Source organism: Lathyrus oleraceus, chromosome 6 (genome assembly GCF_024323335.1).
Source record: "Lathyrus oleraceus cultivar Zhongwan6 chromosome 6, CAAS_Psat_ZW6_1.0, whole genome shotgun sequence".
Classification (NCBI taxonomy): Eukaryota; Viridiplantae; Streptophyta; class Magnoliopsida; order Fabales; family Fabaceae; genus Lathyrus; species Lathyrus oleraceus.
In genome coordinates, this window is record NC_066584.1 from 278,282,569 (window position 1) to 278,307,629 (window position 25,061).

Consider the following 25,061-nt stretch of genomic DNA (forward strand, 5'->3'; position numbering starts at 1 on the left):
TATTTTTCTAGGCTACTCACGTATACAAAAGGGATATCGTTGTTTTTGTCCTCAACTTCAACGGTACATTGTCTCTTCCGATGTAACATTTTTTGAAGGTTCTCCTTTTTTCTCTGCCTCTTCGCCCTCCCAGGAGATTTGTAATTTAGATGATCAAGATATCCCTTCTGTCATCCCCACATCCATTAAACCTCCTTTGCAGGTATATCAGCGACGCACAACGCGTCCATCGGCAGTTAGAGATGATATTGATCCACCAACACCATCTCCTACTCCAATTGTTCCTCCAGCTACGTCACCTGAACTTGACCTTCCAATAGCATTACGAAAAGGTATTCGATCTCATAATCCAAATCCTAAATATGTTTATGCTTTAAATTATGACCGTCTATCTACTTCCTATGTTTCTTTTGTGTCTGCTTTGGATTCTGTGTCTATCCCTAAGTCTACAGGTGAAGCTATGACTGATCCCAATTGGCGTCAGGCGATGGTGGAAGAAATGACTGCATTGCATTCAAATAACACTTGGGACATTGTTCCTTTACCTCCAGACAAAACTACAGTGGGCTGTCGATGGGTTTATACAGTGAAAATTGGACCAGATGGTCAGATTGATCGTTTTAAAGCTCGTTTGGTAGCCAAGGGATACACACAAATATTTGGCCTTGATTATGGTGACACCTTTTCTCCAGTGGCCAAGATTAGTTTAGTCCGTCTCTTCCTTGCATTGGCTGCTATTAATCATTGGTCGCTTCATCAGTTGGATATTAAAAATGCATTCTTACACGGAGAATTGGAGGAGGAAGTGTATATGGATCAACCTCCAGGTTTTACTATTCCTGGTAATTCAAGATTTGTTTGTCGGCTCAATCGATCTCTTTATGGGCTAAAACAATCTCCACGTGCTTGGTTTGGTCGCTTCAGCTCTGCCTTGATACAGTTTGGTATGACTAGATGTGAAGCAGATCATTCTATTTTCTTCCTTCACTCTTCCAACGGACAACACATCTTTCTTGTGGTTTATGTTGATGACATTGTTATCACTGGAGACGATACAAACGGTATTCAACGACTCAAAACTCATCTTTTCAAAAACTTTCAGACAAAAGATTTGGGTTCACTCAGATACTTCTTAGGTATTGAGGTTGCACAGTCCTCATCAGGCATTGCAATTAACCAACGTAAGTATGCATTAGACATCCTAACTGAAACTGGTATGATTGACTGTCGTCCGATTGATACTCCTATGGATCCCAATGTCAAGCTTCTTCCGGGTCAGGGGGAGTTGTTGAAAGACCCGGGAAGATATCGACGTCTAGTGGGAAGACTCAATTATCTTACCGTCACCAGACCGGATATTACTTTTGCAGTGAGTATTGTGAGTCAATTCCTTAATGCTCCTTGTGATACTCATTGGAATGTCGTTATTCGGATTCTCAGATATATAAAGAATGCACCAGGAAAAGGCCTATTATATGAAGATAAGGGTGATGCTAAAATCACTTGTTACTCAGATGCAGATTGGGCAGGATCACCGTCGGATAGGAGATCCACTTCTGGATATTGTGTTCTTATTGGAGGAAATATGATATCATGGAGAAGCAAGAAACAAAACACAGTTGCATTATCTAGTGCTGAAGCTGAATATCGGGCTATGGCAGTAGCCTCAAAAGAACTTGCTTGGCTTAAGAATTTGCTCTCAGAACTTAGGTTCGGTGACCTTCAGAACACAAAACTCATATGCGACAATCAAGCGGCACTCCACATTGCGTCCAATCCGGTTTTCCATGAACGGACCAAACACATAGAAATAGATTGTCACTATGTAAGAGACAAGGTATTGTCGGGAGAAATAACCACGGAATTTGTCAAATCTGAAGATCAATTGGCTGATATGTTTACCAAGTCTCTCAAGGGTTCTCGAGTGAATTATATTTGTAACAAGCTCGGATCATACAATATATACGATCCGGCTTGAGGGGGAGTGTTAAGAATATGTTATCAATCAATTAGTATTGATTGATATTCAATTAGTCATAACTGTAATTGATATTATTTCCTATTGTATATTCCCTATTTGCATATAAATATACACCATGTGTGATCATATTAGACACACAGAGATACAATTACAATAGTTATAAACTGCTACTCTTTATTTTCTAACAAGATTACATAGCAAATAATCTCTCTCACCCTAATTAGGATTTGCGTTATGCAATGATGAGAGACTAGTATGCTATTTATAAGAAAATTAACACACTAAACTAATGGGTTTTCACACAGCCCCATTACACAAGCTAACTTAGAGAACAAGCTAACTTAAATAATTTGGCATAACAAACAGTTTCAATTCGAAAATGCTAACAATCCTCCTAACATACCCTGACTATAACATGTAAATAGACTTCGACGACATGCTAAGGTCCTATCGAATTGTCGAACCAAGAAGCTACACTTCAATCATACTAGAGTTCGATCTGATATCTCATATATATGATGAGGTTTCACTACATAATATTCATAATATTAGCAAAAAAGCCCAATATCATTGACATTGATGACCAATTGTATTTCATAGTGTGTTTCTATGACTGTATTAAATAGAAAAAATGCATACATCGTTGACACCCTTGGCAGTTGCATGTTAATAATCAAATCTTTATTTAATCTTATAAATAAAGTAAGATATTTCATGTCTGTATCACTTATTTGAAGCATGAGTAAGTTTTGTGTCTTGACGCATGTTCGCTTACATCTTCTTAAGCAGTAATTAATGTAAGATAATGGAAATCGTGTCCTTCTCATTGATCTGAATAGAATATATATACATCAATGTGTAACATTTGGTCAACTATCTAATTATGACACAACATAATTATAGGAAATTAATTATGACTAATTATGACAAAATATTATATTCTATCACACCCCCGCAGTCAAAGCGGGAGGTTCACAAACGCTTAGACTGATCCGAAAATCATCGAAGAGAATGCGAGGAAGTCCTTTGGTGAAGATGTTTGCGATCTAATGTCTTAAGGGAACATGAAGGACACGAGCCTGACTACAAGCTACCTTTTCCCGAACAAAATGAATGTTCATCTCAATATGCTTAGTGCGTTGATGCTGCACATGATTAGCAGATAGATATATGACACTAACATTGTCACAATACACCAAAGTGGTCTGAGGAATAGGAAAATGGAGTTCCAGGAGAAGATTGTGAATCCAACACGATTCGGAGACTGTTGGTGTAAGCCCTAGAGGCCAATACTTTTGGTACTTGTATCGAATTATTTATTAATAATAAAAGGCTTTTTCTTTATTATGTTTGTTTAATAAAGTACCTGGAATAGATAGTCCGTTTAATGTATCAAGTGTGACTTAATCATGAGAGCACATTAAACATAAGGACACTATTCTTAAAGTATCTGTAGTCGAGCTTTATTGTGAAGTGGGATAACATTAAAGCATGGAGACTATTATGTTTATAGACTGATGATCACATCTCATGGATCATGGATAAGGAGTTGTCAAGTCTCAAACATAGATATGAATATTAAGAGTAATATTTATACTAGATTGACCCGCTATGAGAATACTATATAGAATGTTATGCAAAGTGTCATAAGTTATTCTCATGGTGATAATGGTGTATACCACTCTTCGACCTGAAACCACTATGGACCCTAGATGTAGAGTCGAGTGCTTTATTGTTGATCCAACGTTGTCCGTAACTGGATAACCATAAAGACAGTTGATGGATACTCCACAAAGCATGCTAAGGGACATGAGTGACCTAGATGGAATTTGCCCATCCTGCGTAACAGGATAAATTTCTATGGGCCCAATATTGAACTGGACAGGGATGACACGGTCTATGCCTTGTGTTCAATATAGACATAAGGGCAAAAGGGTAATTATACACATAATTATTATCACAGAAGGATTTGTCAGATCACATGATATTTTCGTGTCTTGGGTAGAAGTGATGTGTTGCTAGATACCGCTCACTGTTTATTATGTTAAATGCGTGATTTAATATAATTGTCAACGTCGCGAAAACCTACAGGGTCACACACAAAGGACGGATTGATGAGAGATAGAGTAACTAAGGAACACCGTAAGATACGGTGCACTTAAATGGAATACGAAATATGGTAAGGTACCACACGCTAAAGTGATTTTGGGCATATTATAAGATATGGGCCAAAATACACTTAAGTGGGCTTTTTAGCTTGAAGCCCACACAAGTGGTTCTATAAATAGAACCCTTGGGTAGAAGCATTGTCACTCTAGCATTTCGTTTCTCTCTCTCTCACTCAAGGTTTTCATTCGTAGCAGCTAGCACTGAGATTGAAGGAATCCGTTCGTGTGGACTGAGTAGAGGCGTTGTCATCATTCAACGTTCGTGATCGCCACAAGAGGTAACGATTCTATCACTGATTATGCCCATTCGTAAGGATCATTAAAGGAGAAAATTTTTAAATTCCACTGCGTTTTGGATCGCCATTCTCCTTCAGAGACAACATTGGCAATCCCCCCTATATTCGGCTTCAGCACTGGAACGGGAGAGAGTTGGTTGCCTTTTGGAAGACCAAGAAATAAGGTTGTCACCTAGAAAAACACAGTACCTAGATGTAGAACGTCTGGTGTCAGGACATCCACCCCAATCAGCGTCAGTGTAGGAGATAAGCTTTGTAATGGGAGATGGGGATAAGTGTAGTCCAAAATGTAAGGTGCCCTGAACATAGCGCAAAATGCGCTTAAGAGCAAGCACGTGTTTCGTGCGAGGGGAATGCATGTGAAGACAAACTTGTTGAACAACACATGATATATCAGGTCGAGTGAAGGTGAGATACTATAGGGCCCCTGCAAGACTCCGATACAAGGAGGGATCCTCATAAGAAGTGCCGGAGGAGGTGCTGAGTTTCTGCTTGGTGTCAACAGGAGTGACTGATGGTTTGCAAGACGCCATGCCAGCACGTTCAATGATCTCTGATGCATAAGTGCTTTGACTGAGAAATATGCCATCATGATGACGAGATACTGCAATACCCAGAAAGTAACTCAGAAGGCTCAAATCCTTCATTGCAAACTCAGATGCTAAGAGTGACATGATTGATTGGCGAAGGACCTGAGTGGAGGTGATGAGGATGATGTCGTCTACATACAACAGAATGTAGGCCATGTCTAAACCTTGTCGATATATGAAGAGAGAGTGGTCTGATGTGCTATGGCGAAAGCCAATGGTGGCGACATAGTCAGCAAAACGTTGGTACCATGCCCTAGGCGCTTGCTTGAGACCATACAATGACTTCTTCAACCGACATACATAATCTGGATGACGAAGGTCGCGGAAACCCAATGGCTGATGCATGTAAACAATCTCATGAAGATCACCATGTAAAAAGGCATTCTGGATATCCAGTTGATGAATGGGCCAGGATTTGGAGAGAGCAATGGTAAGCACTGTTTGAATGGTAGCGGGTTTCACCACGGGGCTAAAAGTCTCATCACAATCCACACCTGCAACCTATGATCTTCCATCACCTACAAGACGAGCCTTATAACGCTCAAAGGAGTCATCCGAATTTTTCTTATGCCTAAAAATCCACATATATCGAATAAGATTAGCATCACAAGGACGAGGAACTAAATCCCATGTCTTATTTCGAATAAGAGCATCAAATTCAGATTGCATTGCGGATTTTCAATTTGGGTCTGATAAGGCTAGTTTGGGGTTTTTAGGAATGGGAGAGACGGTGTGGTCAGAGTGAGAGATTGATAAGTTAAATATTGTGCGGGGTTTGACAATGCCTTTCATGCTTCGGGTGGTGATGGTTCGTGTAGGTGGAGGTGGATGCGGTTGAATTGATGATGGTGATGGAGAGTTTATTATAATGGGTGTGTTGATCGAAGAGGTAGGAGATGATGATTGTTGGTTTATTGATGGTAGTGGTTGGTCAACTGGGATTGTGGGTGTTAGTTGGTTATGTGCAACAGGTGGTGAAATTTGATTTTGCCACTGATGTATAAGGTAGGGGTGAAGGTCATCATCTAGGAATTGATAAGAGTGAGGTGAAGGGGAGTGTATCTTGGTGAAGGGAAATTGAGTTTCATCAAAGATAACATGCCTCGAAATTATTAATTTTCTATTAGAGAAATCAAAACACTTATAACCTCTATAATTCGGCGAATAACCCAAGAAGACACACGGAGTAGAGCGGGGTTGTAACTTACGAATGGTAGATGACGGGAATAATGGATAACATAGACAACCAAAGATTCTAAGATGTGTGTAGGTGGGATCACGATGATACATGAGTTGTTTTGGTGATTGATTATGAAGTGTTTTATAGGGAATAATATTTAACAGGTAAGTTGCCATGTGGAGAGTATGATGCCAAAACGAGGGGGGATAAAAGAATGAGCTAACATAGTGCGTATCATATTATTAATGGTTCTTATTTTGCGTTCCGCTTTCCCATTTTGTGAGGATGTGTGGGGACAAGAGAAACGAAAGACTAGACCATGATCAGTGCAATATTTTTGAAAAGGCTCATTATTATATTCACCACCATTATCACATTGAAATGTTTTGACTTTTTGCAAAAATTGAGTTTGAATGAGTTGAGTAAGTGACTTGAACGTTTCAAACACATGAGATTTTCTGCTAATAGGAAAAATCCACAAGAAGTTTGTAAAATCATCTAAGAATAAGACATAATATTTATGACCAACAGAACTTAAAATTGGAGACGTCCATAAATCACTATGTAAAATGTCAAAAGACATCAAAGTCGTAGTTTGAGAATCAAAAAATGGCAATTTAACCTGTTTTCCTAAAACACAATAGTCACAAAAGACAGAAGAATTAAAAGGTTCACAACATATGAACTTATTTTTGCGAAGGGAATTCAAAACAGACACGCCAGGATGACCAAGACGACTATGCCGAAGACTGGATGTGAGACCGGCAAAACTGGAAGGAGTGGTAACTGGATAAAGATCTCCATGATTGTCACATCTGAGAAGGGTGATCCCCGTCTGAAAATTAGAGACAGTAAAACCAAAAGGATCAAAGGAAACATAAACATTGTTGTCAGTGGTGAGTCGTCTCACAGAAATTAATTTTTTAATAATTTTCGGGGCATACAGGACATGGTTAAGGTGAAGAGGTTGGTGAGATGTGGTTATTTGTGTGTGTTCGGTGTCGTGAATTGGAATTCCATGGCCACTGCCTACAATGACTTTCTAGAAAATAAGACGAGATATTACCTTGTGATGCGGCTGTGTGAGATGTTGCGCCCGTGTCCATGTACCACTAATTGTCAGGAGTGTGAAGTGACATGGTGTGCATTGCAGTCTCAATGTCTGTCGGTATCTGAGATGAGGTGGATGTTGCATACACCTGAGGGCGCTGTCCTAGAATGCCTGGCTGCTTAGGAGGACCGGCAGGGCATGTCCACTGAGAGGTGGGATACGGACACGGTGGCATAGTCCATGGTGGTGGAGTCCAACCCCATGGTTGCCAGGTTGAGTACTGCTGTTGTTGTTGCCAAGGAGGAGCGGACCAAGGTGAGGGAGCGCTGGGAGCTCCAGACTGAGGTGCACTGCGGTTACCACGTCCCCCTCCGCGACCCTGGTTGCCACGGGAGCGAGAACGGTTGTCGGGGCGGCGGTTGCCACGCTGAGAGGTGTCTTCAGTAAGTTTCGGCTGAGTGGTGTGCATAGCAGCATGAGAGCCTGTGTTTGCCATCTTAGCCATACCAGCTTCTTCCAAAATGAGCATGGAACGAGCTTGATAGAATGCTGGAAGAGGGTTGCTCTGTCGAATCAAAGTAGCAACGCTGCGGTAAGCTTTTGGGAGACCAGAGATCAGCTGAAGGACCAGACGATGATTATTGACAGGGGAGCCGACATTTCTCAACTGATCAGAAAGCATCTTAAGACGCTAACAGTAAGTTGAGACATTGAGCAAATCCTTCATACGAGTGTTAGAAAACTCTTGCTCAAGAGTGACAGCTCGAGCATTTTAGTTATCCTGAAAAATATCTTCCAAGTGATTCCATGCTTCCATTGCAATGGAGTTGGGTTCTAGAATAGTGGTCAGCAAATCGGTAGAAATAGTGGAATAAATCCACTGAAGAACGGTGACATCAAGAGTGGACCATTGTTCATGGTTGGCGTCAGTAATGGCTGGTGACTCTTTTCCGATAGATGGAACGATGTGATGCAGGACTCGATGTGAGCGAGCATGGATGCGGAAAAGTTCGGCCCAAGTACCATATTGATCTTTTTCCATCTCAAAAATAATATGAATGTGGTTCCTAATAATGGAGACGGCAAGTGCGGGATGAAACTCCGATTTGGAACCTCGAAACGTGGTGTTCTTGGGTTGACCGGAATCACCAGTATCAGCGGCGACTTTGCGGGTATCGGCGTCACTGTGTTCTGAATGGTCTGATTTAGACATGGCTCCAGGTGCGACGGCGGCGGCGCGAACAAAGGCGGAAGGCGAGAGAATATGGTGGTTCTCGTGTTCGGCGACGGCGGTACAAAGTACGGTAGTCCTGTTGCGGCAGCAGACTTCAAGGAGGGAGAAGAAGCATGCGGCAGCGGACTGAATGAGGGAGAAGAAGAAACGCGTTTCTGCATTTTTTTTAGAGAGAGAGATCGGTTAGGATTGATACCATGTAAGATAATGGAAATCATGTCCTTCTCATTGATCTGAATAAAATATATATACATCAATATGTAACATTTGATCAACTATCTAATTATGATACAACATAATTATAAGAAATTAATTATGACTAATTATAACAAAATATTATATTTTATCAATTAAGTGTTTGTTTTAAGAGATCCCATGAAACTCAAAAAGCATTAGGAGTTAAACTGACCGCTGGTCTTGTTGACTTTCACCATATCCGACCGAGTTGTCGCTGTTTACCAATAGAAATGTCAAAATAATGCAATTGAAATATTTGTTTGTGTCAGCAACATTGTGTTCATGTTCTTTTGCTCATTGCAGTATGTTCATGATATGCCTTATTTTATTGAAAGCCTATTCTACAATACAATGAATCAATGGCAAATAGTATGGTGAACCCTCCCAAGCAAAGGATACTTTACGTGCATTATAAAATTGAATGCGTTACTATTTTATACAATACATATTTTGTCAAGTAGTATTCACTCATTTGAGTTTGATTTTCTTGCTATTTTTATTCATTCCAAGTAATGTTACAGTCCAATTGTAGCGACAGAGAAATGTAAATGATACTTTTAAAGATTAATAGACCTTACTTGGGTCAAGTAACATGAAGAGATAAAAATATTTTGACAAAAAAAAAATACGAAGAACAAATAAAATATTGAAAAATATAAATAATTGAAGTATTCTGCCAAAATTCATCTGATAATCATCCCTATCATTATATTATTATAAACATTCATAATTTCTTTCACAAGTTCAATTAAATTTAATAAGCATAAAGACATAATTTACATATTTTTAATATCAAATTAAAATATAACATAAAATATTATAAATAGATGGTATTCTTTTAAGATTAATAAATAAAATAAATTTATTAATTATTATTTTAAATACGTGGAGAAAGATCACAAGTGATTATTATAAGAATTCTCTATTAAAATTAACTGTTTTCTTTGTAAAAAAATAAAATAAGTTATTTAATATTTATAATATATTTTATTTTAGTCTTAGGAATATGCAAGTTAAACTTATAATAAAAGAGAGCACATTTTTTTATTTAAATTTTACTATTTATTTTAAAATAGCTACATTATTTATAAAAGATATATAAAGTGCGAGTTTTAGATTATATCCAAAAGATAATTTAATATTTATGTTGTATTTTAAATTTTAAATTTAGTCTTACAAATATACAAATAATATTTAAATTTCAAAATGTGATATTTTAAGTCTTATAAATATGCAAATTTTAAATTTAGTCTTACAAATAATATTTAGTCTTACAAATATGCAAGCTTTAAAATTTAAATTTAGTCTTACAAATAATATTTTTGGAATATTAATAAATAAAATAATAAATTTTATTAAATTTATTTGAATTTATTTTTTTAAATATGTGAAAGGATTTAATAACTGCCTTATATGTAAAATTTATTCAAATTTATAATAAGAAAAAGTACAAAAAATTCTAAAAGTTTACTTTCTATTCTAAAATAACTGCCTTATATATAAAAGATTAAACGAATAATTTATGAGATTAATTACTTGTCAGTATAAAAAGTTTTACATCATCGATTCATCACCATCACCCATTTGGATTACTTTATAAATTTTTAAAATAAAAATCAAATTTTTTTTACTATTAATTTGCATTACATAAATTTTATTTAGTATATTTAGTATAAATAAAAAAGATAGCGTTAGTTAATTAACAATATAAGAATAGTTTTATAATGATGCAAGAAAAAAAAAACTTATAATGATTTGATAATCGTACATACTATACAATCATTCACTATCTTTCTCATCCTTTTTCTTCCCAACAAAATCTCTACCATTTTTCTTCACAGATCCAACTCATCACTCCCCAAAACAATCCATACTCATCACTCCTCTCTCTCTCTCTCTCTCTCTTCAATTGCACCCATTAGATTCCCTTTCCACCTTCACTGTTTTCGCGTTTCCACTCAATTTCTTTACTGGACTTGAACCAACTGATTGGGGTTTCTTTTCACCAACCAGATTCGATTCGACCAGTCATGGGTGCTGTGTAGATTCTTCGTTATTCATCCTGTTTTCATCCAAACTTCATTTTTTGTTTTTCTCAACTTTGGGGCTGTGTTTTATTTGGTTTCTTATGATGGATCTTGTTATCGGTGGAAAATTCAAACTTGGGAGGAAAATTGGGAGTGGATCATTTGGAGAGCTTTATTTGGGTATGCGGTTTATCCTTTTTTTTTTAATTGCTTTTTATCATTGTATGTTTTCCGTGAACAATTTTGTTTGTTTTTTCAGGTGTTAATGTGCAAACTCAAGAGGAAGTGGCTGTTAAGCTGGTGAGTAAAGTTGTTATGGACTCTCATGTTGCATGTATTGGAATTTTTATGATTCATGTTGGTATTGTTTTTTTTTTCTATTCAATAGTTTGTGTGTGATGCATTGTGTTGTTGTTGTAGTGAACTTATGGTATATTTTCCACTTAAATTGTGTTAGTAGTTGCTTACTAGTTGGTTTACCGTATGTAGGGTTTGGGTAGAATATTATAGTACTGTTATCCATTATGATTGATTATGGCATTGTTGGGAATGGGCTAACCCATCATTTGGCCTAGTTGTCTTTTTCTGAAAATTGAAACCGAAGGCAACTCACACTCAATCTTAAGACTCCAAGCCTTACAAACTCTTGTGTCATTTATTCGACTTCGACCCTATTCACTTCTTGAGCTTCAATCTATAGTTTGACGAATTATTCCTTGCTTCAAAATTTACATACTTCTATTAGGCATGCTATTAGCCTATGATGCTGTCTCAAAACTAGGTTGCTTTATAATCTGCAAATGTTGGTTTTGTGCTTTATGATTGTTATTTGTTGGTGACCATAGACTCTGTTTTAGAGAGCATAGCTTACTACGCATGCCAATAATTTTCTCTATATTTTCATTGGCTTCTTCTTAGGAACCTGTGAAGACAAAGCATCCTCAACTTCTCTATGAATCCAAATTGTATATGCTTCTTCAAGGAGGAAGTAAGTTTTCTTCTTCCTTCCTAATGTATACCTTTTCAATTTCTTTTCATACAGCCAAGATCTGCTTCTGTTTACTTTCACGAACCAAATTTCATAGTTTGAGTTTATTTGATTCAATGTTGTTAAATAGTGGCTATAGGGATATACTGTAGTGGAGTTGAACAAATCGCTGTATTCTGCAATTTACAATTGACAATATGGATCTGATTAATGTATTTATTTTTGTTTGAAGCCGGCATACCTCATATAAAGTGGTCTGGAGTCGAGGGAGACTACAATGTCATGGCTATCGACCTTCTTGGACCCAGTCTCGAAGACTTATTTAACTATTGCAGTAGAAAATTCTCTCTGAAAACAGTGTTGATGCTTGCAGATCAACTAGTAAGTGCAGCTATATTTATAAAAAAAATCCATATTTTTTAACTGACAGCTAAGTTTACCTCAACACGGTTTACCATTTTACCTAGATAAACAGAGTTGAGTATATGCACTCTAGGGGCTTTCTGCATCGTGATATAAAGCCTGACAACTTTTTAATGGGTTTAGGCCGCAAGGCAAATCAGGTATGTAATCTGTAACTTTCCTGTATTTATTGTAATTCAGGGGTATCTGCTAGGAAGTTTAAGCATGACTAAGCCGTTGTTTGAACGGGCAACACTGTTTTAATCCTATTCACTAAGATATTTTGTGTTCTTATGCTTCCTATGCCAAATTTCCTGGTTTTCTTGTAATTGTTACAGGTATACATTATTGACTACGGTCTTGCAAAAAAGTATCGTGATCTTCAGACACATAAGCATATACCATACAAGTACCTCATCTCTCTACAGCTACCTTTAAGTTTGCAAGTTTTTTTTATAATTTTATTTTTTATTTTTGGCACTTCCTTTGTATTGCATCCCTTTTTGTTTTTGCTATTTTGGAAGTTTACTGCTGTTAAGTGTTGCTTCCCTTATATCGATTTTCATTCTTTACATTTGTTTCAACTTCAAAGCCAGATTTTCATTGACTTATGTGCCAATGAATGTGGCATAACGGATATATCGACTTTTTCTAACATGCCGTAGTTACTTATATAATTACATTTCTTCATTTTCTATACAAATTAAAACAATAATTATTGTCATACACATTCTTCCACTGTTGTTGCATGAATGGTTGCACTATTTTTCTTTCAATAGGGAAAACAAGAACCTCACCGGAACTGCTCGATATGCAAGTGTTAATACTCATCTTGGAGTTGGTGAGTGAGACAATTTGTTTCAGATACTCATGAATAAGCTGATTTTTTCTTTTCTTTTCATGTTCTTGTTTAAATAAATTGGTTGTACATTTACATCCCTTGTTTTGATTATCTTGTAGAACAAAGCAGAAGAGATGATCTAGAATCACTTGGTTATGTACTAATGTACTTTTTGAGAGGAAGGTTTGTTGGACGCCGATATTCTTACTTCTTTCATTGTCCTCGTAATTCTACTTTCTAACTTGGTAGCATTTCTTTCCAGTCTTCCATGGCAAGGCTTGAAAGCTGGTACTAAAAAGCAGAAATATGACAAGATAAGTGAAAAGAAGATGCTTACTCCAATAGAGGTACAAGTATTTCCTTGCAAGAAACTTTTCATGAAAATATTCTTTTTCGATTATCTTGATCATTGGTTATTTAGTGTAGTAGAGATGAGGGTGTTGCATTGGATGTGTGGTAAGACTAGACGAGATAAGATTAGAAATTGACAATATTAGAGAGTGTTGGTGGAAAATAGGCTTAGGTAGTTTGGGTATATAGAGAGAGGATCTGTAGACTTTGTAGTAAGAGCAGATCAAATGGAGGGTAGTCAAACAACTAGAGGTAGGGGAAAGACTTAGAAAAATCATAAGAGATACTATTAGGAAAGATCTTGAGATTAACAAGTTGGATAGAATCATGTTTTTTTTTGGTTATTTCAGTTTTCTGCATCATGCGGACAATTTCTTTTTAAGCACCATAAGTTGATTGAGCAGCAGACTAATCAATTAATTATATTTCTTCAAATTTTATCTGTTGCAATTTGCAAAGAATTTACAGTATGGATTTCTTAAACAGGTCTTGTGCAAGTTACACCCAACAGAATTCACATCATACTTCCACTATTGCCGATCATTGCGGTTTGAAGATAAACCTGATTATTCATATCTTAAGAGGCTCTTTCGGGACCTGTTCATTAGAGAAGGTTATCTTGGAATCATAAGCTTTATTTTCCTCAGTTGGAAGTTGTTCCAAAGCTTTGAAAGTACCTTATTGGAAATGGCACTTTTTCAGGTTATCAGTTTGACTATATATTTGATTGGACTATATTGAAGTATCCACAAATCGGATCCAGCTCTAGAACACGGGTGAGTACTTCTTATAGATAGTTCATCTTCATCTATAAGTAATGATTCTTGTTCTCGCTGATTTAATTTTACGTTGCATTTTCAACAGCCGAGTGTGAAACCAGCCTTAAACCCAGCACCATCTGGAGAGCGATTAGAACGACCTTCAGGTTTATTCCTATCGCAAGTTCTGGAATCTGTTTCATTTCTGAAGCATTTCACTGCTATCTGATAATTTGATAAATGGTTTTGATTTCTCATGGATTCATTAGTCTTGTAGTTTTTATTCTCATTTCAGGTTTGAGATTAAGTGTTATATCCGATTGTTTAAATAATTTGGACGTTTGTACGATAGACTTCAAAGTTAGTCTTTTTGAAAAGACTTTCATCATAGGCTAACTCCTAATACCTTTTATTTTAGTTGGACAAGAGATTCGAGATAGATTATCAGGTGCAGTGGGGGCATTTTCAAGAAGGAATGGTTCTGGGCATGGACTGCATAAGGATCTTTCCAAGCATAGGTCTTTAGATAATATGCCATCTCCTAAAGATGTGGTTAGTGTCTCTTCACATCATTTTATTTTTGTATGATTTGTCTTTTGTTTTGTTTTTTGGCTCAATTTTTTCTAAATAGTGAACGACTTCTAAAAATCTTTTGTTGCCCAACACAAAATCTTTGCAGCAACCTGATTCTGACAGGGCTCGCAGTTCAACTCGTAATGGCAGTTCTTCAAAAAGGCCTATGATATCAAGCAGCAGACCAAGCTCTTCCGGGGAGCCTAGTGAAGGCCGGTCTAGCAGACTGGTCTCGAGTAGTAGTCGTTTATCTTCTACTCAGAGGGTTCAACCAGGTTTTGAATCCAAATCATCCTTCACCCGTGCTGCCACCGCAGGGACACGAGGTAGCCGCGATGATACACTCAAGAGCTTTGAGCTCCTGTCAATTGGTACAGGTAAAAGGAAATGAGCGAAAACTGTCTATGGTTGCATTGTCTTATCCTTTTATTGAGACATCCGCCCTTCACGCCTGTTCGTTTTACTCCGTATATTTCCGTCCTGTGTTGGGGTCCATTCAATTCCAAAAGCTAATTGAAATTTCTCAATGAAGCTTTGACAGACCCCTCCCTCATGCTTCTTCAGATGTTCTTCCATGATTATCTAAGCATTGTTCCATTCATGAAGAGTTTCCATCTTTAGGAATTTGTTTATATACATGAGAGATACCTACTTGTAATAAATAGACACACTCTACATGTTTTTCTGTTGGACAAAGGAAAAAAAACTTCCAAGTCTAATATGCTTTACAAGTTTTTGCACCATTCCATTGCATCATTGGAACCATTCTAGTAGTGGGTGGCTCCTCATTTTTATTGGCAAAAAACATGACATCAGTGCACAAGTGGAAACAAACTTTTGTTCAATTTCTAAATTGTTTGGAGCCTCCTTAGGTTTAAAGTTTTTGCAGGCAGCTATGAAGTTGTACTTTTTTTAAAGATAATGCTAATTATCTAGTAATTGATATTAAAAGTGATTCATAATTTCTGTATTATTGTTTAGTTAGGTGTGTTTTGCCATTTTCTAAACATATGTTCCATACATATTGCATTAAGCTATATGGTTATTAAAGATTTTCTCCAAGTTTCAAACTTCTCATTTATTTTCCTGTCGTTGCAATATACTTTCGTCTGCAAAAAGGTATGCATCTAGGTGTTGGTTCTTGAATGTGTTTGCAAGTATGTCCAATACTAAGGTAAAAAGACAGGAAAGCTTATAGTTCCACCCACATAATTTCAAGTGACACCATAAGTTTCAAAATTCTAAAACTGACCAAATCATCTTTAATTACCTTATCATGTTCTCAAATCTTATGTAAACATACTTGTACCAAGTTTGAAAGAATCTCCTTAGAATTTACTTGACACCTCCCAAAATGATGAAATTTGGTAATGTTATTAAAACATCTGGTAGATTTTTTTACTAATCCAAACAGAAAAATATGCATTTTTACTCGAAGTTTACTAGATTTTAAAAATCTGATTTGAGTTTTCACCGAAATTTTCTAAATATCCATTATGTGTTTCATTTTTATTAGAATTTTAAATATCTGATATACTAGATATTTTTCATTAAAAAATCTGATAGTTATTTAAACATCTCCTTAAATAGGATTGTTGTGTTAGATTTTGTCAAACTTGAGTATGGTCTGTTAAATATATCAAAATAATTCTTAGGACTGAGAATAGGTTGGATTGAGTTAGACTTTGTCAAACTTGAGTATGGTCTCTTAAATATATTAAAGCTTAAGTCTGAACTATAATTTGCCATAGACTTGTTTTTAGTTTGAGTTTGGCCTTTTCCAAAGTTTTAGTTTGTTAACCTATTTAAAAGTCGATTTCATTTGAACATATAAATAAGCAATTAAATTAATGTTTATATAGATTAAACAACTAAAAAATCAATGATACTAAAAGTTTTTGATACTATTTATTTAGAAAAATTTATGAAAATAATTTATGACACTGTTTATACGGTGTTTTCAGTATATTTTCATAAGTTCTTCAAGATAATTAAGTTTTAATTTTATATTTTCATTCAAAGTACAATATAATATATAATAATATTAAATAATTTATATTTATTTACGTAGGTCAATCTAAAAGGTTTGAAAGGTTTTTTTATGGTCTAATAAGGTGCCTTTTAATTAAATAGACTTATAAAAAATTTGGGTATTTTCTATTTTTAAAAAAGTATGGCTTGACTTGGGCCTGTGTAAACTAGGTCGTAGGCTTCTGTTAGTTCGCCTGACATATTTCCATCCCTAATTATTCTTCTACAGATTTTATCCAGTTCTTCACCACTAACTTGATATATTTTATTTACATGGTTCTCCTACACGTGAAGTTGAAACTTGATTGTCCATTGCCTCATGCAATTGATCGCTGAAAAGAGAATTATAGTGAAGATGCAAGAGCATGGTAAAGAACATATGTAGGACGATTAAGTCATCGGGGAGAGAAAGTTAGAAAGTCAATAAAATTTGGATTGTGTACTGGTTAAAAAGTAAAAGTGTGCATGTTACCCCTGTAAGGACAAGAACTTAAATGTCTTAGTACGTATATTACGATGCATGGTGGTTAGGGTTTACTTACGACGACGATAAGCCATGTATGGTGGTGTTTATGCTGGTTTATAGGACATGCTCACGTGAGGTGAGAGGCTATGTGTATTTATGTGATGTTTAGGTATAAGCGTATGAATTCATCTCTCCTTCTCTTATTGGGGAAAAGTATTTATAAAATTTTTTTTAGGCTTAGGGTTTGGGAAACCCTTAAGGGCGTAAATTGCCATCCCCCTCCCCTCACCCCCACCCCTATGATTAGGGGAGACTTTTGAATACATATTTCTCAGGGATTCGTGGTGAAACTCCCTCTTACATAAATAAAGGGAGATAACGTCACAACACACATCATCAATCCTCAGGGCGAGCCCCGATGATCTGTGGGGATATCGCCTAGGCGACATCGCTTCGAGTGGAGATCTAAGAGTCACCCTTGTTGGGAACCCTCACAAATATAACACTACACAGTCCCTTAAGCACGAGGTGTAATATCCTAAAATTCCAACTCTTTATTTATAAAGTAATTAAATTAAATTTCTCAAATAGGGTATTACATATTCATCACCAAACATTTTACTCAAAAAATATAACATTGAAGCAACGAAATAAAACATCAAAATCTTAAGGAAAATATTTATTTGTCTCAACACCAACAATTAATGAAATAATTCAAAAACATATCAAAGAGAAGCACGACACATAACAAAATAGTTCGTCCCCAGTGTTACATATCAGATCGACATCAAAACTAAACAACTCAAAGAAACGGTAAATAGACCAAGAAGCCTCAATGTCATCCTCCAGCTCATCAGCAACTAGTGCTCCTTTACTTGAGTATCTTTATCACGATAGTACAAAACACCACAACAAAATAACTAGGAGGTGAGAATACCTTCAAAAATGTTAGGATGTATAAGGCAATAAAGGATAGCACACTCAACATCAACATATTCATATCATTCACAACCGTCACCAAATACCAACATATTTATATATATCATTCACAACCATCATCAATCATACGTGTAAATGTATATGCAATGCACTCACCATCTAATCACCAAATGCACGTGGTACCAATCTACTTACAAATTTGGATGCCAGAGTTATGTTATTGATCAATCCCATCACCAATATTGGACATCAGAGTTATATTACTAATTTAATGCCATCACCAATAATCATCAATTACTTATTTGTGATGTATATGATATATAACATAGCACAATAATATAATGCAATAATCATCACAAGCGATTCTTATATGAACCACATACCTCGCCATAATACAACACACAATGCAATGATAACTCAACATAACATAAATAATCATGTCATCACTCACACAATGCTCACCGATAATATTTTACATCAATACACTAACGAATCATCTCGTTGACTTACCATAGCTCGTATATGACTCTTTCACTTTTATTCGAGAATTTTATAGTCACCAAGCATACTCTAATTTTCAACTCGATTACCTTTCGACTCAGCTTTGAACATGTCATATAGCTCGATACAACACTCATTTTATTCATACAACACCAACATACTGACTTTACTCACCAAACACACCAAACAACAACAATCAACAGTAAACAGTCACTGCCATCAGAAATTATTTGAAAAATCTAGTCAATTGCTCATAATCGGTCAACTTCAGAGGCTAACAGTCTACCCGTCACCAGGATGACGATCATCACCCCATCCATCACCATCTCTCTTTCTCACAAACCCGTCACCATGTGATGCATGGGTAAGAATCCCGTCTCGGAGACCATGCTGGTCTCTCTGTCATCAAGTTGACGCTCGTTATCTCTCCCAGATGCATGGCAGTTGGTCTGTCACACCGGTGACGCCCGTCACCACTGTGCAGATTGCAGAATCCGCAATTTATATTATTGAAGTACTTCCAAATAATGGAGTGGGATCTATATTCCATTCCGCTCTGCTCCATTCCACTATGTTATGTTCCTTTCTGCTCCACTCTGCTATGTTTCATCAATCCTAACATAGTCTAAAAGACCTCAAATGAGCATTAAACTCATTTGTTGAGAGTCATAACTATGAGAATGTATGGTTGTGTCAAATATCACATTGTCTCCTACATTTAGTTAAGTTTCAAACCTTAATTGCAATTTGTTGATAAGTATAACAAGTGGCACACTAGCATATATGTGATGGTAAAATTATCATTTTCCAGATTAAAAAATTGGTTATATGAACCTTTTATCCTTACGTTGTAGATTGACCGTATGAGACATGATCATATGAATGTTACAGTTAATCTCTTCATTCATTATAGCAATTAGAGAATTCCAAACTCCATTTCTCAATCATATCCCATCATGAATAACTTATTAAGCAAGATTTTTCCTTTGTTTGATATTTTGGTCATCTTATTTGTGAGCCCTCTTCTTCTGGGAATATTAGTTTCAAAGATGCTTACTTATTCTACAAGCCTAATGGTCCTCACATTCCTTGAGCTAAAGTCATTTAGCATCCTAACATTCCATTCCCAATCTCTTATGTTTTGGAGACTTGCCCCTAAAACACTACCTATTAATGAGTCTTAGAGCTAGAGGATGTCATTTGGTCTCTATGTGTGATTTATGCCACCAAGATACTTATTTTAGTGCTCGCTTTTCTTATAGGCTTACTCATGATATTTGGCATATGCTTGATGACATGTTGAAGCTTAACTTGACTCATTAGTCCCATATCCTAACGCCCTCTAATGTTTTTTGGCAGCGCTTTTTAAAAATAAGTGTTGGTAAAAGAGTGTTGCCTAAAATCTCTTTTGGCGTAGTGAGAGGATGGTTCAAATAATGCAAAGATGTGGTTCTTGTTTTAATTATTAGTATCATTGATACTCTTTGGTTTTGCAGGAATCAAGGCAGGTTCGTTGAGACTCTATATTGTCATTTCTTCTTTTGAGGAATTTTAAATTCTTACGTATTTCACTGATTAAGGTTAATCCTCCTAATACTCTTAAGAATAAGTAAGTATTCTAATGTTACTAAATCTTATTAGGTCAAATGTAACACTAATGAGGCTTCTCATGGTAGCCCATGCATAATTGTCACTAGAGGTCTGTTTGATATTTTGGTCATCTTATTTGTGAGCCCTGTTCTTCTGGGAATATTAGTTTCAAAGATGATTACTTATTCTAGAAGCCTAATGGTCCTCACATTCCTTGAGCTAAAGTCATTTAGCATCCTAACATTCCATTCCCAATCTCTTATGTTTTGGAGACTTGCCCCTAAAAAGCTACCTATTAATGAGTCTTAGGGCTAGAGGATGTCATTTGGTATCTATGTGTGATTTATGCCACCAAGATGCTTATTTTAGTGCTCGCTTTTCTTATAGGCTTACTCATGATATTTGGCATATGCTTGATGACATGTTGAAGCTTAACTTGACTCCTTAGTCCAATATCCTAACGTCCTCTCATGTTTTTTGGCAGCGCTTTTTAAAAATAAGTGTTGGTAAAAGAGTGTTTCCTAAAATCTCTTTTGTCATAGTGAGAGGATGGTTCAAATAATGCAAATATGTGGTTCTTGTTTTAATTATTAGTATCACTGATACTCTTTAGTTTTGCAGGAATCAAGGCAGGTTCATTGACACTCTATATTGTCATTTCTTCTTTTGAGGAATTTTAAACTCTTATGTATTTCACTGATTAAGGTTAATCCTCATAATACTCCTAAGATTAAGGAAGTCTTCTAATGTTACTAAATCTTATTAGGTCAAATGTAACACTAATGAGGCTTCTCATGGTAGCCCATGCACAATTGTCACTAGAGGCATATTTAGAGATATTTTTGTAGCTACTTTGAGAAATTTTTCTCAAAATCTTGACTTCATTGCTCTACATGTTGAGCTTGTTATAGTGATGTTTTCCATGGTAGTCAGAATCGTGATCCTAATCATAGGATCATCCAATTCTATAGTTCTAATAAGCCTGGCAATTCAACTGAGGGAAAAGTCATATTTTAGTAGGCTCGATGGGATCATCGTTAAAACAAGTAGAAACGATGTGTTTCTTCCGTTTCTACCCGTTTATGTTCATTCTTTTTGTACTCTACCCCATTTTAATTCTCCTCGTTAATTTTAAGGCAAAATTAAACCAAAGACTATTTAAGTTATTTTTTTTGTAACAAATTGGTCCTTTAAGTATTTTTTGTAATAACTTGGTCATTTAGGGTGATTTCTACATCCTTTTTTTTTCACATTTTGAACATTAGGAAATGTGTAACTATTGTATTTTTGATTGCATTTAATCATTTTCATACCACTCAAAATAATTGCATCCATAATTAGCGCATTCACTATGTTAAAAAAGGATAACGGTGCACACATTTGGTAACTTAAAGAACCAAGTTGTTACAAAAAAAAACTTAAGAACCAACCCGTTACAAAAAAAAATTTAAAGGACACCTGGAGTAATTTTGCCTAATTTTAATTAACTCCCCTATTAACTTTCATTCAACTTTTGAAATCCTTCCCAACTTAATCCCATTATTTTTTTTAAAACTTTCAAATACAATCACCAAATCGTTTTCCAATACAACCACCAAATCATTTATTTCCTCAATTACCTATCTATTAAATAGTTGTATCTTTTATCCCCTATCTCACTACTTTAAATATACCATTACTCCATTTTTTTATTAAACATTATACACTGAATCTTAGCCTTTCTATTTGGGAATTTCTTAATGCACCCTATATTACTTAGGCACCACGTGAAAAATACTAAATTGCCTCTTGATTCCGAAGATGCATCTCCCGACGCACCCAATTCCGCCTTAACGTTAAAATATGCGGAGATGCATCTTCAAACTTATTTTGGAGATGCATCACCAGAAGATATTGGAGCTTAAATTGCGTCAGAACTCTTCTCCTTCCTCATTTCTAAAAAAACTCAAAAGTTTGTTCAAACTCTCTCAAAGTGTTTTGCATAAACAAAATCCAAAATCAAACAACCAAACTCAGAGGTTCTTCAATCAAAATCAAGTGCATCAGAGACATCATTCAAGTGTGAAGTAAACTCTAAATTTGTAAGTTTTTTGATGTTTTGATTTTTTTGTGTGTGTGTAAATGAGTAGAAATTGATTATTAAGGTAAGAAATGATTAGAAATTGCATGAATGATAGTTTAGACATACTATAAAATACGTTTGTTGGCTGAAAGTAATGATTAAACCATTATTTTTGGGGTTTATATGTTTGCGTTGCCGCCATTGACGGACCCGAAGAGTTGCAGAAAATTCCGGAGATGCATCTCCAAAATATTTCAACGTTTAAGTTTCCCAATAACCGGAGATGCATCTCTGGAAATTAGTAATCTATTTTATTTTTTATTTTCTTGCTTTAGTGTTGCTTTCTTGCACTAATGAACTGGTTTAGTTACATGCGTTATGTCTGATAGACACGATAAACTAAGGCACAGGAGGATTGCATAACATGCATAAGTGTGGCGGGAGAAGAGTCAGGTTTCGGAGGCTCGTGTTCGCTATGGCCATGCGAAGACATCTCTTATGGGGCTCATGCTTCTCATCTTATGGGGATCATGCTTCTCATCATGCTTCATCATCATCTTCTTCCCATAGAGACGAGTTTCACCTACCGACGCATCACTCCCTCCATCCTTTTGCATGCACTAGGTTTCACCTATTCAGGCACCAAAGGTACCCACCTTCGATAGATGATGCTTCTGAGCCAGTGCCACCTCTGGCTACTGATGTTGTTGAGCCAGTGCCACCTCCGTATGATGAGGTTGTTGAGGATGATGAGTCAGAGCCACCTCATGCATTAAGAGTAGGCATGTAGAGTTTTTACTACTACCTATGTACCCATAGCGTACTACCCATACATATATGAGACAAAGAGGTAACATTAGTTGGATTCATTCTTTTTAATTTACGTTAATTATTATATTACAAGTTTCTGACGTTGATTTATTTTTCTGCAGGACCGTGATTCGCTGAAATTTATTAACCACATGCGGAAGATTACTGGCTTATCTCAGTCGAATAAGGATTGGTTTCAGGCAGCTTTGTCCTTATTTGGGATGAAAGACTTGTGCATGACTGGTTATATTACAGTCAACCACCGGATGCTTAATGCATTTGTGGAGAGATGGCACATCGAAACCTCGTCATTTCATATCCTGCTTGGTGAGACGTCTATCACACCCGACGATGTGTCGTGTTTGCCGCATCTTCTAATCAGGGGGAAACTTCTAGATCATGGGAGGATTAGCAAAGGCGAGGCACTGTATTTTATGGTTGACTATTTGGGAGTTGACCCAGAGACTGCATTGATGAATATGGAGAGAACTAGAGGGGCTCATGCTAGGTTTGAATTCCTAAAAATGGTATATATTTGATGAGCTCCAGAGAGAAGAGTGTGCTAGAGGTGATGACGAGCATGTGGGGTTCCATAGAGCGTATTCTATAAGAGCATACCTACTACATTTTATTGCACTATGATTTTTATGGACAATAGTGCCACTTATACAAATTTCGTTTACCTACGATACTTCAAGGATTTCGAGCGGATCCATGAGTACAACTAGGGGGCGCTTGTTTGGTCTACTTGTACTTGAAGTTACCATAGGGTTGTAGGTGGAAGACAAAGTAGGTCAAGCAACATCACACTACAGACGGTAATATTTATTGGTCTTTTAATGTTTATGTGTCATTTCCATTTCATCTTTACAATACCATTATTGATAATTCGCGTGCTCCAAACTTTTCAGGCTTGGATCCTCTAGCATTTCCCACGCATCTTCGACTAGGAAGGTGTACCAACTTACACCAAGGATATGACTTGTACTATTGCATTTTCCCCGCTCAGAGGAAACCATGTGATAGAGTCATTCAGAGTGTATCTTGACTACTTGGTTGTCGAGGACATATATTTCAATAGTTATGTCGATCACCGTGAGATGCATCCATTTGACGATATAGTGCTATACTCTGAATGGTTTGCTTACAGATCATGTCTCACTGCTCCTCATCTGCCTAAGTGCGTGATGCGGCGGTTCGGCTGCACTCAGACCATTCCTAGACACCCTTGTCTCTTCTCCTCCTTCTTTGATATGTAAACATATGGACGCCATGTTTGATGATTCTAAGAGTCGTCTGGTTCCGGATGAGTCACATAGTACCATATCTAATAGAGACTAGAGCTACGTCGGCGGGTACATCAGGTGGTTCTTTTGGGTGTCACATCTATATATGGTGCAGGCTGCTCTAGGAGATCAATCGATACCAGCTCATCAGGAGATACCAGAGGAGGATCATGCACAATTAGATCATGTTGAGGATGCCTTGTCTAAATGTCATCGCATAGTGGAGATTACATAGACATGCATTGATAAAAGTATCTTCCTTGATGGGTTTGATGTGAGATAGGTCCTAGACGCCATCATGACGGGGGCACGAGAGACATTGATGTACCAGAGACAGCAAAGAAAGATGGGGAGTATTGAAGGTCGATGAGCCATAGGTGGTGAGAAATTAAGAAACAATAACATACTGATATGTGTAACGGGGTATTCGTTACCTTTAGATTTATTGACTAAATCAAAAGTAAATCATACAATTCGAGTCGCCACCGCACTTCTATTTATCCAAAGGAAAGGTTAGAAAGCGAACAAAAACCGAGAAATTTTATCAAATCAAAAACTAATAAAAATGTCAGGGATCTGGGTAAGGGGGTTGGTTATGCAATGGGAAGGTTTTAAGCACCCAAAACATCCTTAGTACTCTAAGGGAGCCCTTTTTACCAATGTTGTAAGGTAGGCTGGTATTTGTGAAAATATTGGTGC

General features: G+C 36.4%; 2 protein-coding genes and 1 pseudogene across 2 annotated transcripts; 2 read left to right on the plus strand and 1 right to left on the minus strand.

Annotated features, from left to right (window-relative positions):
* Positions 1 to 7,327: 7,327 nt before the first annotated feature.
* LOC127095163 (uncharacterized) lies at positions 7,328 to 8,934 on the minus strand (annotated as a pseudogene).
* Positions 8,935 to 10,490: 1,556 nt separating this feature from the next.
* On the plus strand, positions 10,491 to 15,639 carry LOC127091681 (casein kinase 1-like protein 10). The gene is made up of 14 exons (XM_051030364.1): positions 10,491 to 10,944; positions 11,024 to 11,064; positions 11,683 to 11,752; positions 11,985 to 12,133; positions 12,220 to 12,315; positions 12,493 to 12,563; positions 12,934 to 12,995; positions 13,115 to 13,178; positions 13,258 to 13,342; positions 13,833 to 13,959; positions 14,049 to 14,122; positions 14,211 to 14,271; positions 14,523 to 14,656; positions 14,784 to 15,639. The coding sequence occupies exons 1-14, from the start codon at positions 10,866 to 10,868 to the stop codon at positions 15,066 to 15,068; spliced, it is 1,398 nt and encodes a 465-aa protein (XP_050886321.1). The 5' UTR covers positions 10,491 to 10,865; the 3' UTR covers positions 15,069 to 15,639.
* A 7,102-nt stretch (positions 15,640 to 22,741) lies between these two features.
* On the plus strand, positions 22,742 to 24,597 carry LOC127095164 (uncharacterized). The gene is made up of 3 exons (XM_051033894.1): positions 22,742 to 23,044; positions 23,199 to 23,603; positions 24,478 to 24,597. The coding sequence occupies exons 1-3, from the start codon at positions 22,742 to 22,744 to the stop codon at positions 24,595 to 24,597; spliced, it is 828 nt and encodes a 275-aa protein (XP_050889851.1).
* The last annotated feature ends 464 nt before the right edge of the window (positions 24,598 to 25,061 follow it).